The 13772-nt window shown below is 36.6% G+C and overlaps 1 protein-coding gene across 1 annotated transcript in view; it reads right to left on the bottom strand.

Moving 5' to 3' along the window:
- LOC150105640 (coiled-coil domain-containing protein CG32809-like) overlaps positions 1-13772 on the bottom strand; it is a 774652-nt gene that overhangs the window by 351730 nt on the left and 409150 nt on the right. The window contains exon 8 of the mRNA XM_090394279.1: positions 10796-10939. Coding sequence (XP_090250405.1) covers positions 10796-10939 — 144 coding nt within the window. The remainder of the gene's footprint in view (positions 1-10795; positions 10940-13772) is intronic.

Below are 13772 nucleotides of genomic sequence, written 5' to 3'. Positions count from 1 at the left end.
CATGGATTTGCTAAAGGGAGGTCGTGTTTTAGTAATCTACTTACTTATTACAATAAAGTGACTGCTTCCTTGGACAGAGGAGAAGGATACACAGTAATATACTTGGATTTCGCAAAACCTTTTGATAGAGTGCCTCATGATAAGTTGACAGTCAAACTAGAGCAGATGGGGTTGGATATTAGATTAGTGCATTGGATTGGAGACTGGCTATCTGATAGGTATCAACAAGTTGTGTATGGGGGTGCAATATCCAGGAAAAGGAAAGTCACTAGTGGAGTGCCTCAGGGGTCTGTTTTAGGGCCATTACTATTTAACTTGTATATTAATGATATTGGCGAAGATTTGGATGGAGATATTCAGTTGTTTGCAGATGATGCAAAGTTGGGACGAACCATAAAGAGTAGTGAAGATGTTGTGGCCTTGCAAGAAGACTTGAATAAATTGAGTGATTGGGCAAGCAAATGGGAATGTGAGTTCAATGTTGCAAAATGTAAGGTTTTAAAATTTGGAAAACAAAGATGGGATGCAGAATTTATGCTTGGTGAAAATATATTGTTGGAAGTAGAGGAAATAAGAGATCTGGGAGTGATAGTGGATAAGGATCTAAAATTTAGGGGTCACATCGCCAAAATTGTGAAGACAACACAAAGACTTCTGGGAATGATGAGGAGGACACTGACATGTAGAAGTAGGGAGATTCTTGTTCCATTGTATAAGGCTTTGATTAGGCCACACATGGACTATTGTGCCCAGATTTGGTCACCTGGTTTTCAGAAGGATGAAGAGATGTTGGAAAGGGTCCAAAGGCGACTGACTAAGGTAGTTTCTGACCTCTGGAATGTTGAGTATGAGGAAAGATTGAAAAGATGTAATTTGCAGAGACTAGTGGAGAGAAGGAAGAGGGGAGATATGATAGAGACCTACAAGTTGGTAAGGGGTTGCTATAGGATCAATGGTGGAGAAGTTCTACAGCGAATAGTGGGAGATCAGGGGAGAACCAGAGGTCATCCCTGGAAACTGTATAAAGAGGGTGTGAGTAGGGGAGTGAGAGGCAGGTTTTTTTCGTGCAGAGTTGTGAATGATTGGAATGCCTTGCCTGAGAGTGTGGTGTCTGCAGGGAGTTTGAATGTGTTTAAGACCCGGTATGATGAGATGTGTGTGAGATAAAAGGACCTCCTAGATGAGTCTTTGACTCCATGAGGTCTTGTTTAATAATAATAATAATAATAATAATAATAATGACAGATTTACCAACTTGGAAAAACAAAATCTTGCCGATAGTGTTGCCATCTATGGTCAAGGCCAAGAACTTTTCAGACCACCCTAGTATATCGACTCAAAAGTGAAGTTCTAGAAAAATATAGATGTCGATAAGGAATCACCCAATTTTCTTTTTATGAGAACATCAAGGAAAGATATAGTTCTGTTTGATTAAAGTTACATAGTGAAATTGAATCCGTCCTGAAGTCTATTGATTTTTTGTAAGAAGATGTCTAGTTGTTCACATGAATTATTCCAAACAGCATAGACATCATCCGTACAGTGAAGAGACATACTGAAGGTTTTTTGATTAATCATTTAATTCTTTTTATTCTAGTTTTCTAAATAGAAGTTGGCAAGAATGGCAGATATTGGAGAGCATATCACAATATCAAAAGCAGGGAAGTCTAAATTTGACATTCTCTGGTAGGCAATGTTGAACTGCACAGAGACACAGGTATAAAGGTGCAGAATAGTGAAGAGTGTAATTTGGGCACTAAAGGTGAACTACTGGTGATATAGCTGCAGTTTAAGTTTCTTTCAAGAGAGGAGGTCTGAATGTTTGCAAGTGATAATGAATGCCATTTATGTTAGAATTTTAGGCCATGGGTGTTTGTAAAGTGGATGTAAAAGTGATTTTTTTTGGTAGGGATTTGGTATGTTTAGAATATTGTATTTGGTTTGATTTATTCGAATGGATTAGTAGTGTCGCTGTTTGTCTGTTTCATCTATGGTTCACTGTTGGATGAAAAGAAAGAGTGGGAACATGCAGTAAGAGAAGACAGCTCTCTCTCTGTATGGGTGTCTTTGTCCTTCCACATACCACTACACTACTCGGACTCTCTCTCTCTCTCTCTCTATTTTGAGGAGCAATCTGGCAGAGTACATGATAGCTGGAATATGTGACAGCTGTCCAGTAAGCCTCCTGACATTACTGACATGTTCAGGTGTATATAATCTCTGGCAACCAGTCTGTGATACAACTATTTTTACTGATGTATCCTCTAAATGGAAAAAGTTCTGGATCTCTCAGTACATTTGGCATGCTCTTGAAGAATACTTACACTGCATAGGGAAGAGAAGAGAGGGGAAGACAAACTGGATCCCATGCTTTGAAGGCCAAATATAGTCTTCACCACTTCAGGTCCCCAATAAGGGGGCTACGAAGATCATCTACCTACTAGGTCTAGTGGGCATTTCCTCCAACCAAGAAGATATCCTTTTGCCACAGGATATCTTCCTTGTTGGATTTGCAAGAGTCCTTTTGTGTAAACAGGGCACACCATGGGGAGTCAAGCTTGACTCAACAGGGAGAAGATGTATATTGTAGAATTACAGGCTATAGCTCCAAGTTGTTTCCTATGCTTTTCATAGTCACCAGCCTTGTGGTTCCACATATAGCCTTTCCTCACAGATATATTCCTATGGCTAGCTACTACAGACTGGAAAGAAGTGTGACATCCTACTCACAATCCCATCCTCTGATGAAATGATCAGATCTAAGACTCTCAATCCTTGTGTGCAGCCTAAGATAGTTGTCTCTCAAAAACTCAAGAAATTAATTTTCCATTCCCAAATGCTATCTCTGACTGACTCACTGACTTGACGTTGGACTATGATAGAGTCTGGATCAGAGGCTTGCTCTCAAAGCCTCTGATGAAGGCTTTGAGAGAGAGAGTTTTCATCAGTTAATATCAGAATCCAGTATGTGATAAATAAAAACTTCCTGCATTAGTATAGCAAAATAAATTTTTTTTTTTTTTTTGATGAGTGGGACATTTGGTTAATTACCTTCAGTTGTAGGTACTCAGTGAATAGTTCATTTCGTGTCAGCTGACTGTAATTAATATAGAATCTAGGCAACTATAAAGAGAGAACCTAGAAATTACATTTTTTGTTTACATATTTTTTTTATGATGATGTGATATAAGCAAACAGAAGTATATTCAAATTAACTTATTTTGATATGAAGAGTTTTTTTTAAAAAACCTTTTTAAAAAAATGGGGGTGCTTAAAGGTCAAACTGTATAAGTGAGAGGAGAAATTCACATAATCTTTAAAGGGATGCAGAGAACTGACCAGGGCTTCTGACCTAATGTCCAATCCTCACCTTCTCATGGTGCACCTGTTAGATATCTACCTGGATACTGAATGAACAAGGATGGAATGGCAGTTTGGGATTTAGCCAACCAAATTGTATTCTTACTGGCTTAAACCACAATTTAAAATGATGGTACAACATGACAGAATCTCACACCAGCTGGGGCATCGGTGGGTTAAACAAGGACCCCATTGTCTTCACCAGGGAACCAGAGCGAACAGCGAAAAGTCAGCTACTGGAACAAATCCTAAAACACACCCTGAACTCAACATCAAAAGCGTTCAAGATTGGTACTATCAACATAAAAAAGCCTGAATGGCAAAGAAATGGAGCTAGCTGAGGAATTGGATAAGTACCAGATTGATACAATAGGGGTGACTGAAACAAAAAAGACAAAAACTGGTGAGATCTTTTTGAGCAATAAATACAAAATGTTATATTCAGGAAATGACAATCAAGGAAATGAAGGAGTAGCTATAGTATTCAACACTAAACATGAGGCTAATCTCCTTGAATGGCAGCCAATATCAAATAGAGTGATGTAGGCAAATATTAGAATGGTGAACTGGACAATGAGACTTATTTGTGCCTATGATCCCACAGAAGGTTCTACTAAGGTAGAAGTGGAGAAATTTTTTGAAGCTTTAGAGAAAGAAACTGACACAATGAAAAATGAAAAGTTGGTCCTTGTTGGGAGAGTAGGAAATGATTGTCAGACATACAAAAATATTTTGAGAAACTTTGGAGAAAAGAGCAAAGCTAATGATAATTGCAAATACCTGATGGATTTCTGATTAGGACATGGATTGGTTATTAATAACACCATGTTCCAACATAAAAATGTGCACAAATTCACATGGAGCAAGGAATAAGAATAGTCTTATTGACTATGTCATGGTCGATAGTAAAGTTTTCTCATTAGTGCAGGACACTAGAGTGTACAGAGGATTTGAAAATGGAAGTGATCACCATTTAGTCTTGAGCACGATAAAATTGTATTTTATACTGAAAAGAAGAAAATGTAAGAAATTTTTAAAGCGAATAAAAGTTGATTAACTCTCAGATGTGAATTGTAGACTAAAATATATAGACTATATATATAATATATAGAAAGACTATATAATATATAGAAAAATATAGACTATAGGATCAATGGTGGGGAAGTTCTACAGAGAGTAGTGGGAGATCAGGGGAGAACCAGAGGTCATCCCTGGAAACTGTATAAAGAGGGTGTGAGTAGGGGGAGTGAGAGGCAGGTTTTTTTCATGCAGAGTTGCAAGTGATTGGAATGCCTTGCCTGAGAGTGTGGTGTCTGCAAGGAGTTTGAATGTGTTTAAGACACGGTATGATGAGATGTGTGTGAGATAAATGGACCTCCTAGATGAGTCTTTGACTCCATGAGGTCTTGTTTAATAATAATAAATACACAAACATTATTTAAGAAAAAATTAAAAAGTTTGAGAACAGAAACCGAGATTCAGTGACAATCCTGAAGAAAACATTGATTCAGCCAGAGAGGCATGTGGTGGTGAGTTGTCTGCAAGGATAGAAAAATCAGAACTCCATGATGGACACAGGAAGTTTAAGAGGAGTGAAGATAAAGAAGAAAGCATATCAAAAGTTCCTGACAAATAAGTCAGCTTGTGTTCTTACAAAATACAGAGACAAATGTAAGAAATCTAAACACTGTGTAAAATTAGCTAAACAAAAGTCATGGGAAAACTTTGGTAATAACATAGAAAATAAATATCAAGAAGATGCCACAATATTCTGGAGGCTGTTGAAAACGCTCAGAAATGGAGGAAATTTAGGGAAAACTGGAGAAAAAGATATCCTTGATGTATGGAGTAATTACTTTGCAAAAATTGCTAAATGAAATAATCAGTGACAGCACAGTGGTAAAAAACGCTGATCAGGGATGCAATCAGGAATAGATATCCATACTTGAAGTAGAAAAAGCCATCAAAAGCCTGAAATGTGGAAAGGCAGCTGGAGTAGATAATATTCAACCAGAAATGCCCAAGTATTGAGGTATAAATGTCTTACAGTGGCTGCACTACATAGTTCAGAAGGCCTGCACAGAAGGACGAATACCAGATGATTGGAGTAGAGCTCTCATAGTACCCATATACAAAAAAAAAGGGAAATAAAATTGCATATGAGAATTACAGAGGTGTTTCCCTACTGAGTATTCCTGGTAAGATTTATGCAAGTATACTTGAAACGGTTGAGAAGGATTGTGGAAGGGAAGCTTGGTGAAGAACAAGCTGGATTCAGGCCATATAGAGGCTGTCAGGATCAGATTTTCACTTTACAACAAATAGTTGAGAAATCATGGGAATATAACAAAGATCTGTATTTAAGTTTTGTAGATCTGGGAAAGGCGTAAGACAGGATGCTAAAAAAGAAGCTGTTCAAAGCGCTACAGTTGCATGGTGTCAATGGACCTGGGTGGTTGCCAGCAGTGTGAGGACCTCTGTGAGAAAAGGGTATATGTGGAACTACAAGGAAGGGTGATTATGAAGAGCTCAGGAGACAGCTTGTGTGTGTAGCATGGAATGAGGAGTTAGCTGGAAAAGAGATCAATGCAGCTTGGGGAATTTTCAAAAACTGTTTAGTAGATGCAATGTCTAAATGTATTCCAAGGTGAGAAGACTAAATATGGTGGGTGTGAGATGGATGAATAAAGAGATTAAGCATGTGATACAGAGAAAAAGGGCATTGTGGTGGCAGCAAAAGAGAAGTGGAAATCCTAAAGGGTTCTTTTGATAAGTAGCCAGCAAAAGAAAGAATGATTATGGAAAGATGACATTGATAGGAGAAAATGGTATAAAGACAGCTGTTGCAAAATGTGTGGTGGAGATACAGTTCATAAAGGTCTTTCAATCTTGTGAATATGACTACATGGAGAAATTGAGAGCAGTAGATGATGGAGAGGAGAGACTGACTGTAAGTGAGCAAGAGGTGTATGAGGAGTTGAGTAAACTAGATGTTAATAAGGCTGTGGGACTTGATAATATATCACCATGTATTCTGAAGGAATGTAGCAGGGAGTTGACACCTGCCTTGACATATTTTTTTCATACGCGTCTTGCACTCAGTCAAGTTCCTAAGGAGTGGAAGGAGGGCAAGATTGTGCCACTTCATAAAGGAGATGATTGAACTCAAACATCAAACTATAGGCCTATCTGTGTGTCAGGTGTTGTGGTTAAGTTGTTGGAACTTGTGAGAACTAGGATCCAGAGTTGAGTTGATAACAATGGTATTATCTTTGATGGACAGCATGGATTTTCTAAAGGAAGGTCATGTTTTAGTAATCTACTTACTCATTATATTACAATAAAGTGACTGCTTCCTTGGACAGAGGAAAAGGATACACAGTAATATACTTGGATTTTGCAAAGGCTTTTAATAGAGTACCTCATGATAGGTTGACAGTCAAACTAGAGCAGATGGGGTTGGATATTAGATTGGTGCATTGCATTGGAGACTGGCTATCTGATAGGCATCAAAAAGTTGTGTATGGGAAAGTCACTAGTGGAGTGCCTCAGGGGGTCTGTTTTAGGTGCATCACTGTTTAACGTGTATATATTAATGATATAGGTGAAGATTTGGATGGAGATATTCAGTTGTTTGCAGATGATGCAAAGCTAGGACAAACCATGAAGTATAGTGAAGATGTTGTGGCATTACAGGAAGACTTGAATAGATTGAGTGATTGGGCACAGAAATGGAGATGCGAGTTCAATGTTGCAAAATGTAAGGTTTTAAAATTTGGAAAACAAAGGTGGGATGCAGAATTTATGCTTGGTGAGAATATATTGTTGGAAGTAGAGGAAATAAGAGATCTGGAGGTGATAGTGGATAAGGATCTAAAATTTAGGGGACACATCGCCAAAATTGTGAAGACAACAGAAAAGTTTCTAGGAATGATACGGAGGACACTGACATGTAGAAGAAGGGAGATTCTTGTTCCATTGTACAAGGCTTTGATTAGGCTACACATGGACTATTGTTCCCAAATTTGGTCACTGGGTTTTCAGAAAGATAAAGAGATGTTGGAAAGGGTCTAAAGGAGAGTCTAAGGTAGTTTCTGAGCTCTGGAATGTCGAGTATGAGGAAAGATTGAGAAGATGTAATTTGCAGAGTCTGGTGGACAGGAGGAAGAGGAGAGATATGATAGAGACCTACAAGTTGGTAAGGGGTTGTTATAGGATCAATGTTGGAGAGTTTTACAGAAAATAGTGGGAGATCAGGGGAGAACCAGAGGTCATCTCTAGAAACTGTATAAAGAGGGTGTGAGTAGGGGAGTGAGAGGAAGGTTTTTTTTCGTGCAGAGTTGTGAATGATTGGAATGCCTTGCCTGAGAATGTGGTGTCTGCCAAGAGTTTGAATGTGTTTAAAACACTGTATGATGGGCTGTGTGTGTAATAAAAGGACCTCTCAGATGAGTCTTTGGCTCCATGAGGTATTGGGGTGGTAATAATAATAATATCAAGCGATGCGTAGTCTTTATTTGAGTTGTAAGTCAGCAGTTCGAAATGAAGGAAGTACAGGAAAACGGTTTAATACTAAATCTGCTGTCAGGATAAGGATGTACATTATCCCTTCTATTATTCATCATCTATATGGATCACATTATGAAGGAAAGTGGTACTAAACCTGATATAAAAACTGGAGATGTTAATCTCAGCGTTCTACTTTATGCAGGTGATGTTATACTTCTAAATAAATCCAGTACAAGTCTGTAAGATTCCCTGACTAAATTGAATAACTGTTATAATAAATTTAGTATGAAAACCAGCAATAGCATGACGAAGACAATGAAAATAGGCAGAAGCATTGAAAATATCAACTGCAAGGTGAATGGAGTACTTATAGAACAAGTAAAACATTTCAGCTACTTAGGCATGATTTTTAGTGAAGATGGTAAACTAAATATGGGTAGACCACAGAATCAACAAAGCTGATATAATAGGATGTCAAGTGAATAAATTTATATGGAATAAGAGAGAAATTAGTCAAAACACTAAATTAGCTGTATACAATTTTAACTTGTGGATCTGAGAGCTGGGTTAGAAATAAAACACTTGACCAAAAACTAGAGACCACAGAAATGAGATCTTGAGAAAGATTAGGGAAATGAACAGATGGCATCAATGGCAATATCATATTAAAAACGAGGCTATTAGGAATGAACTTGACATTATTAGCATCTGGGAATGTATTAGCAGAGCTAATCTAAGGTGATATGGTTATTAAACAGAATGGGACAGGAAAGATTAGCAAAACAAGTGTTCTTTGCCACTGAGAAAAAAGACTTAGAAGACAGAAATATAAGATCTGATGATGTTGGAGGTCTTGACAGGTAACTGATTGATTTGGAGGAAAATTGTAGATAGGAAGTTAGTGGTGATGTAAGTTTTTCATGCAATACTATCATATTCTGTACACCCCTTAAGGTTACATGTCAGGAATTTGATTACGAGTTTTTTTGTTTTTTTTTCCCCAATTTGCATTCTTTCATTGTTATTATTCAAGATTTACCTTCATCACCTTTGAACTGCATTCCTAAATTTAAAATATTAAGATCTTGCATTCAGTTGCATTAAACTGACATCCCTATTATAATAAATTTACTTTAATCCTTTATCCAAGTGTGTGCAAACAAAGTTTGCACCTGAAAGTATCTTCATGACTGGGGTAAAGTGGTACAACACCGGGCAACTCCTTGCAAAGGTGGAGCAAGATACCAACACTCCTATCTCAGTATCTCCCATAATGCAAAACACATCTCCTTGCAGATATGTATAATGTTATGTATTAAGGGAAGGGCCACTACCCATAGTCTAACCAAGTGAAAAATAAACTTTCAACATCTTTCTCTAAATCCAGAATATTTTATTAAAAAGGTGGCAAACCATTTGGCAACTCCTATAGGTAGAGATGACCTTGCTAATGCTTCTGCCTGGTATCTCTACTTGGGCCTGGCTCCCACTGAAGAGGCCTCAATAAAGGTCGAAACTGGGTAGTGGCCCTTCCCTTAATGCATAACATTATACATATCCGCAAGGAGATGTGTTTTGCATTATGGGAGATACTGAGATAGGAGTGTTGGTAGCTTGCTCCACCTTTGCAAAGAGTTGCCCAGTGTTGTACCACTTTGCCCCAGTCATGAAGATACTTTCAGGTGCAAACTTTGTTTGCACACACTTGGATAAAGGATTAAAGTAAATTTATTATAGTCTAACCAAGTGAAAAATAAACTTTTGACATCCCTATTGTGCCTATGTATCCAGCTTATTTAAATCCTCCTAAAGTGCTATCACATTGGCAATATTATTGTTAACCTTGACATCATCAGTAAATAACTAAATATCTCCCAGCAAGCCAGTGACAGTATTATTCAGGTAAAAATAAGTTTTACACACACACACATATGCACAGGAGTATATAGACCCTCCATAGACATTGGTAGTGACCATGCCCAAGTCCCTGTGGAACTCTACTTGTGAACTTCCTTTTCTCTGATACTACTACTCCTCCCCATACACAACACTAATATCTACTAGACAGGCAATTTCCAATCCAATTCTAACCTGTATCTAATCTCAAGCACTGCAAATTAAATATCAATTTATCATGTGGCATCCTATCAAATGTCTTTGCCTAAATTCAAAATAATGGTTATATCTCCTTCATTGCTCTCTTGCTTATCATTTACCCCTCCATCTCATCTTTCTTTTCCTTGCTCATGTACGCTCTCTAGTTTTTGCTATCCTATAATGATGGATAGTAAATTTTCTCTAATTTGATGGAAAAAACTTTCTATGACAATCTGTTATAGAACTTGTCTGCTGATCTGTAAAATGAGTTATAATAATAGAAAAAAAAAAAACTAGGTTATCCTCCTAAGCACAAAGGCTTTTTCTGAAATTATTTTACAATGAAAATACAAAGCAAGATCTGAGAAAACAAATCATATATAACTATAACCAGTTATCTTCTTCTACTTCAGCTTGATGACTTTAGTTTGGAGCTTTCATTTTTAAAATATTAAAAAAAGTTAACGATAAGTTTTGGTCTACAATCTTCCCTGTTATAGTAATCAGGTTTTTAAGATGCCAAGTTATTACTTAGCTGTTAGGGAAGATATGATGGATAGGAATTATTTATGCTAGAAATTATTTATATGTCTGCTTTTTATTCCAACATATTTTTGGTTCTAATAAATGTCACATCTTAATAATAATAATATATATTACTTTTTAAAATTATTGGCAAATATACTGCCGCTCTAACTTTGTTTATATGAAGCATCTCATAAACACAAAAAGGAAAGAAAAAGGCTAAACAATAAAAGATCAAAAATGCAAAACAATAAGGAAAATACTAAAAACATATTCATAGAATTCTTAAGTTTATCATTCATACCTAAACTACGGGGCTGCCCTGATCGTGGAGAGGGTATAGAAGAAGGGGGACCTGATGGTGGAGGTGTAGATCTGACACCTTTAGTCATTGGAGTTACAGACTGCTGAAAGGATCTCTGAGGTTTTGGAGGTGGCTGACTACCACCTAAAAACAAAAAATATAAAAAACAACAATATAATACTTCCTTCAAATTTTTTTTTAATCTTTTTACACTAAACATATTATTCCACTATCAAATTCACTGTAACCCATCCAACTTATGATCTCAAAATTTAAAGTTCAAACATGCCAATGAAATATATGTTATTACATACACATGATGTACTCTAGTTAGACAGCATAGAAATGTGCATGTGTGCACAGAAAAAATTATAATATTTACCCACATGTGTATAATCCTTTACAAATTTATACCTTTTATATTTTTAAATGACTGTTGCATGCAGGCACGCAGCACAAAGCAGAGGTGAGCAACGAAACATTGCTCACCTCTACCTTGTAGGACCAGCTGACTTACCTTCTCTTGAAAAAGCCCTTATAATGGTTTCTTGTGTATGTGATGAAATTAGAGGCTAGGTCTTTCTTGCTTTGGGGCATGGTCACTACCAATGTCTATGGAGGGTCTATATACTCCTGTGCATATGTGTGTGTGTAAAACTTATTTTTAATATGTAATTTAAAGATTCGAATGTTTTGATTATGAAGGGGGACAATATATATATAGTCGATTCCGTTTAATTGGTGCAGCCACTTTTTTGGGCCAAATCTCAAAGAACGGAAACCGAACCAACATATTAATACATAATTTAAACTCTTAATTGGGACAACTTTTCGCTTAATTGGGATAGTAGCTGAAAAGGAATTTAGCAATTTTTGATATATTTTATGGATTTTTTGAAAATATGGCAACACTATGTACACTAATATGGCAACATTAGCGTGGTGCGAATCAGTTATCTTTCATCATGCGCCTGGCAAGTACGCGTCTGCTTAAGAATCTACCCTTACTATATACTGTACCTAGTGATATCAATTTATTGTGTCAATTTTATTTAAAATTTTTAAATCTTTGCCAAGATGCCAAGAAATGATTTTACACTTTCAAGTAAAATTGCTTTGCTGGATAAAATTAAAAGCCAGCCATTAAATACACGCCATCGTAGACTTGCTGATATAACTGGTGTACCAAAATCTACCATAGCGCGTCTCCTACAACAAGAAAATCAACTACGTGAGGAGTGGACGTTACAGAAAGAAATTCCAGGAACATCCAAAAGAAAGCATGAAAGGTTCCAGAAGTCGAAGAAGCATTAGATCAATGGTTTTCTATAGTTAGCAGGCGAGGCGTGAACATCAGCGGCCCAGTGTTGAAGGAGAAGTCAGAGGAGATTACTAAAAAGCTGGACCACAACAATTTTAAAGCAACTGCTGGTTGGTTGTCTCGATGGAAAGCGAGACACAATATCAAATTTAAAAAAGTGCACGGTGAAAAGGGCAGTGCCGACAATGTAAGCGCTGAACAATGGCAAAATACTAAAATCCTTACTTTTTTTTAGAGAATTTCTGTTCATATGATATTTACAGCACTGATGAAACCAGCCTCTATTATCGTGCTACGCTAGACGGCTCCCTGTGTTATTAGCACATTACACTGTCAGGGTATAAAAGGGCAATGGACCGCATTACTGTGTTATCCTGGGTAGACCACAGTCTACCCAGGATAACACAGTATGTCGGGTACGGGCAAACAAAAACTACTATTCATAGGAAAAAATGCTAAGCCTCAATGCTTTAAGGGGCTAAGAATAGAGAGTTTACCAGTAAAGTAACATGCCAATAGTAATGAGTGGATGACTTCTGAAATTTTTCCTAAGCAGAGGAAAATTTTGTTGCTTTTTGATAATTGTGCTGCACACCCTCATTTAGATAATCTAAAAAATATAAGGCTGGAATTTCTTCCTCCTAATACAACATCCTTAGTGCAACCAATGGACATGGGGATGATAAAAAATTTAAAGACGTTGCATCGAGGAAAATTGGTTAATTACATTCTGGAATCCATTGATGAAAACCTATTGACAAGTTCATCAACAGCCAGAGATCAGTGCAAAAATTTCCATTTTGCAAGCAATACAGTTTGTCTCTGACAGTTGGCGAGCTATAAAAAGCAGCACAATACAAAACTGCTTTGCTTTTTGTGGTTTAAAACCTTTGGAGGTTCTTGAAATTTTCAGTAGTGATGAAAATGAAGACATACTGCAAGCTCCTATCATGAATAATGAAGAATTTTCGACAATAGATGACAATTTACCATGTTATGATGAAAATGAAAACTTTGAAGATGCAATTGTTGAAGTCATTAAATCCAAACGTCAAAAATTTGACAAAGAATGCGATGATGAGGATGATGACCCACCTGTGCTTGTAACTAATCGTGAGGCCAAAAAATTTATAGTCAGGTTACAGCGTTATTTTATGCAGGAAGGTAATGAAGGAAGCCCTACATCTGCACTGATTTTGTAAAACTGCAAAATTTCAAAAGCAAAAGATAGACTACACTTGATGCATTTTTGCAGAATTAAAATTTGAAATTGTAAAAGTTATCATGTATGCATTATTTTTCTTGCACAATTTATAAAGTACAAATATTTTCTGTATTTTGGTTTAATAAACCATTAAAATAGGTACCTAATTATTATTATTTTTACCTACTTATTCATTTATCTACATATTACATATTTTATTTTAGAATTTATTATTAGTTCTTTTAATTGGGGCAACCACTTAATTGGGCCAAAATGGATTAGTCCCAATGTGTTCCATTTAAGCGGAATTGACTGTATATATACACACACACACACTTAAACTGAGTTAAGGAAACAGGAAAGGAAAAGAAAAGAAGTTATCCAATGATAATTACAAGATTGCAAAAACAAACTTTAGAGTTAGGGGTAGCTATTAGCACATCACCAAAGTC

The sequence above is a fragment of the Typopeltis vanoorti genome, chromosome 6 (genome assembly GCF_054136105.1).
Source record: "Typopeltis vanoorti isolate ZY-2024b chromosome 6, IOZ_Tvanoo_1.0, whole genome shotgun sequence".
Classification (NCBI taxonomy): domain Eukaryota; kingdom Metazoa; phylum Arthropoda; class Arachnida; order Uropygi; family Thelyphonidae; genus Typopeltis; species Typopeltis vanoorti.
The sequence above is the reverse complement of the archived record's forward strand: the minus strand, read 5'-3'. Positions and strand labels throughout refer to the sequence as shown.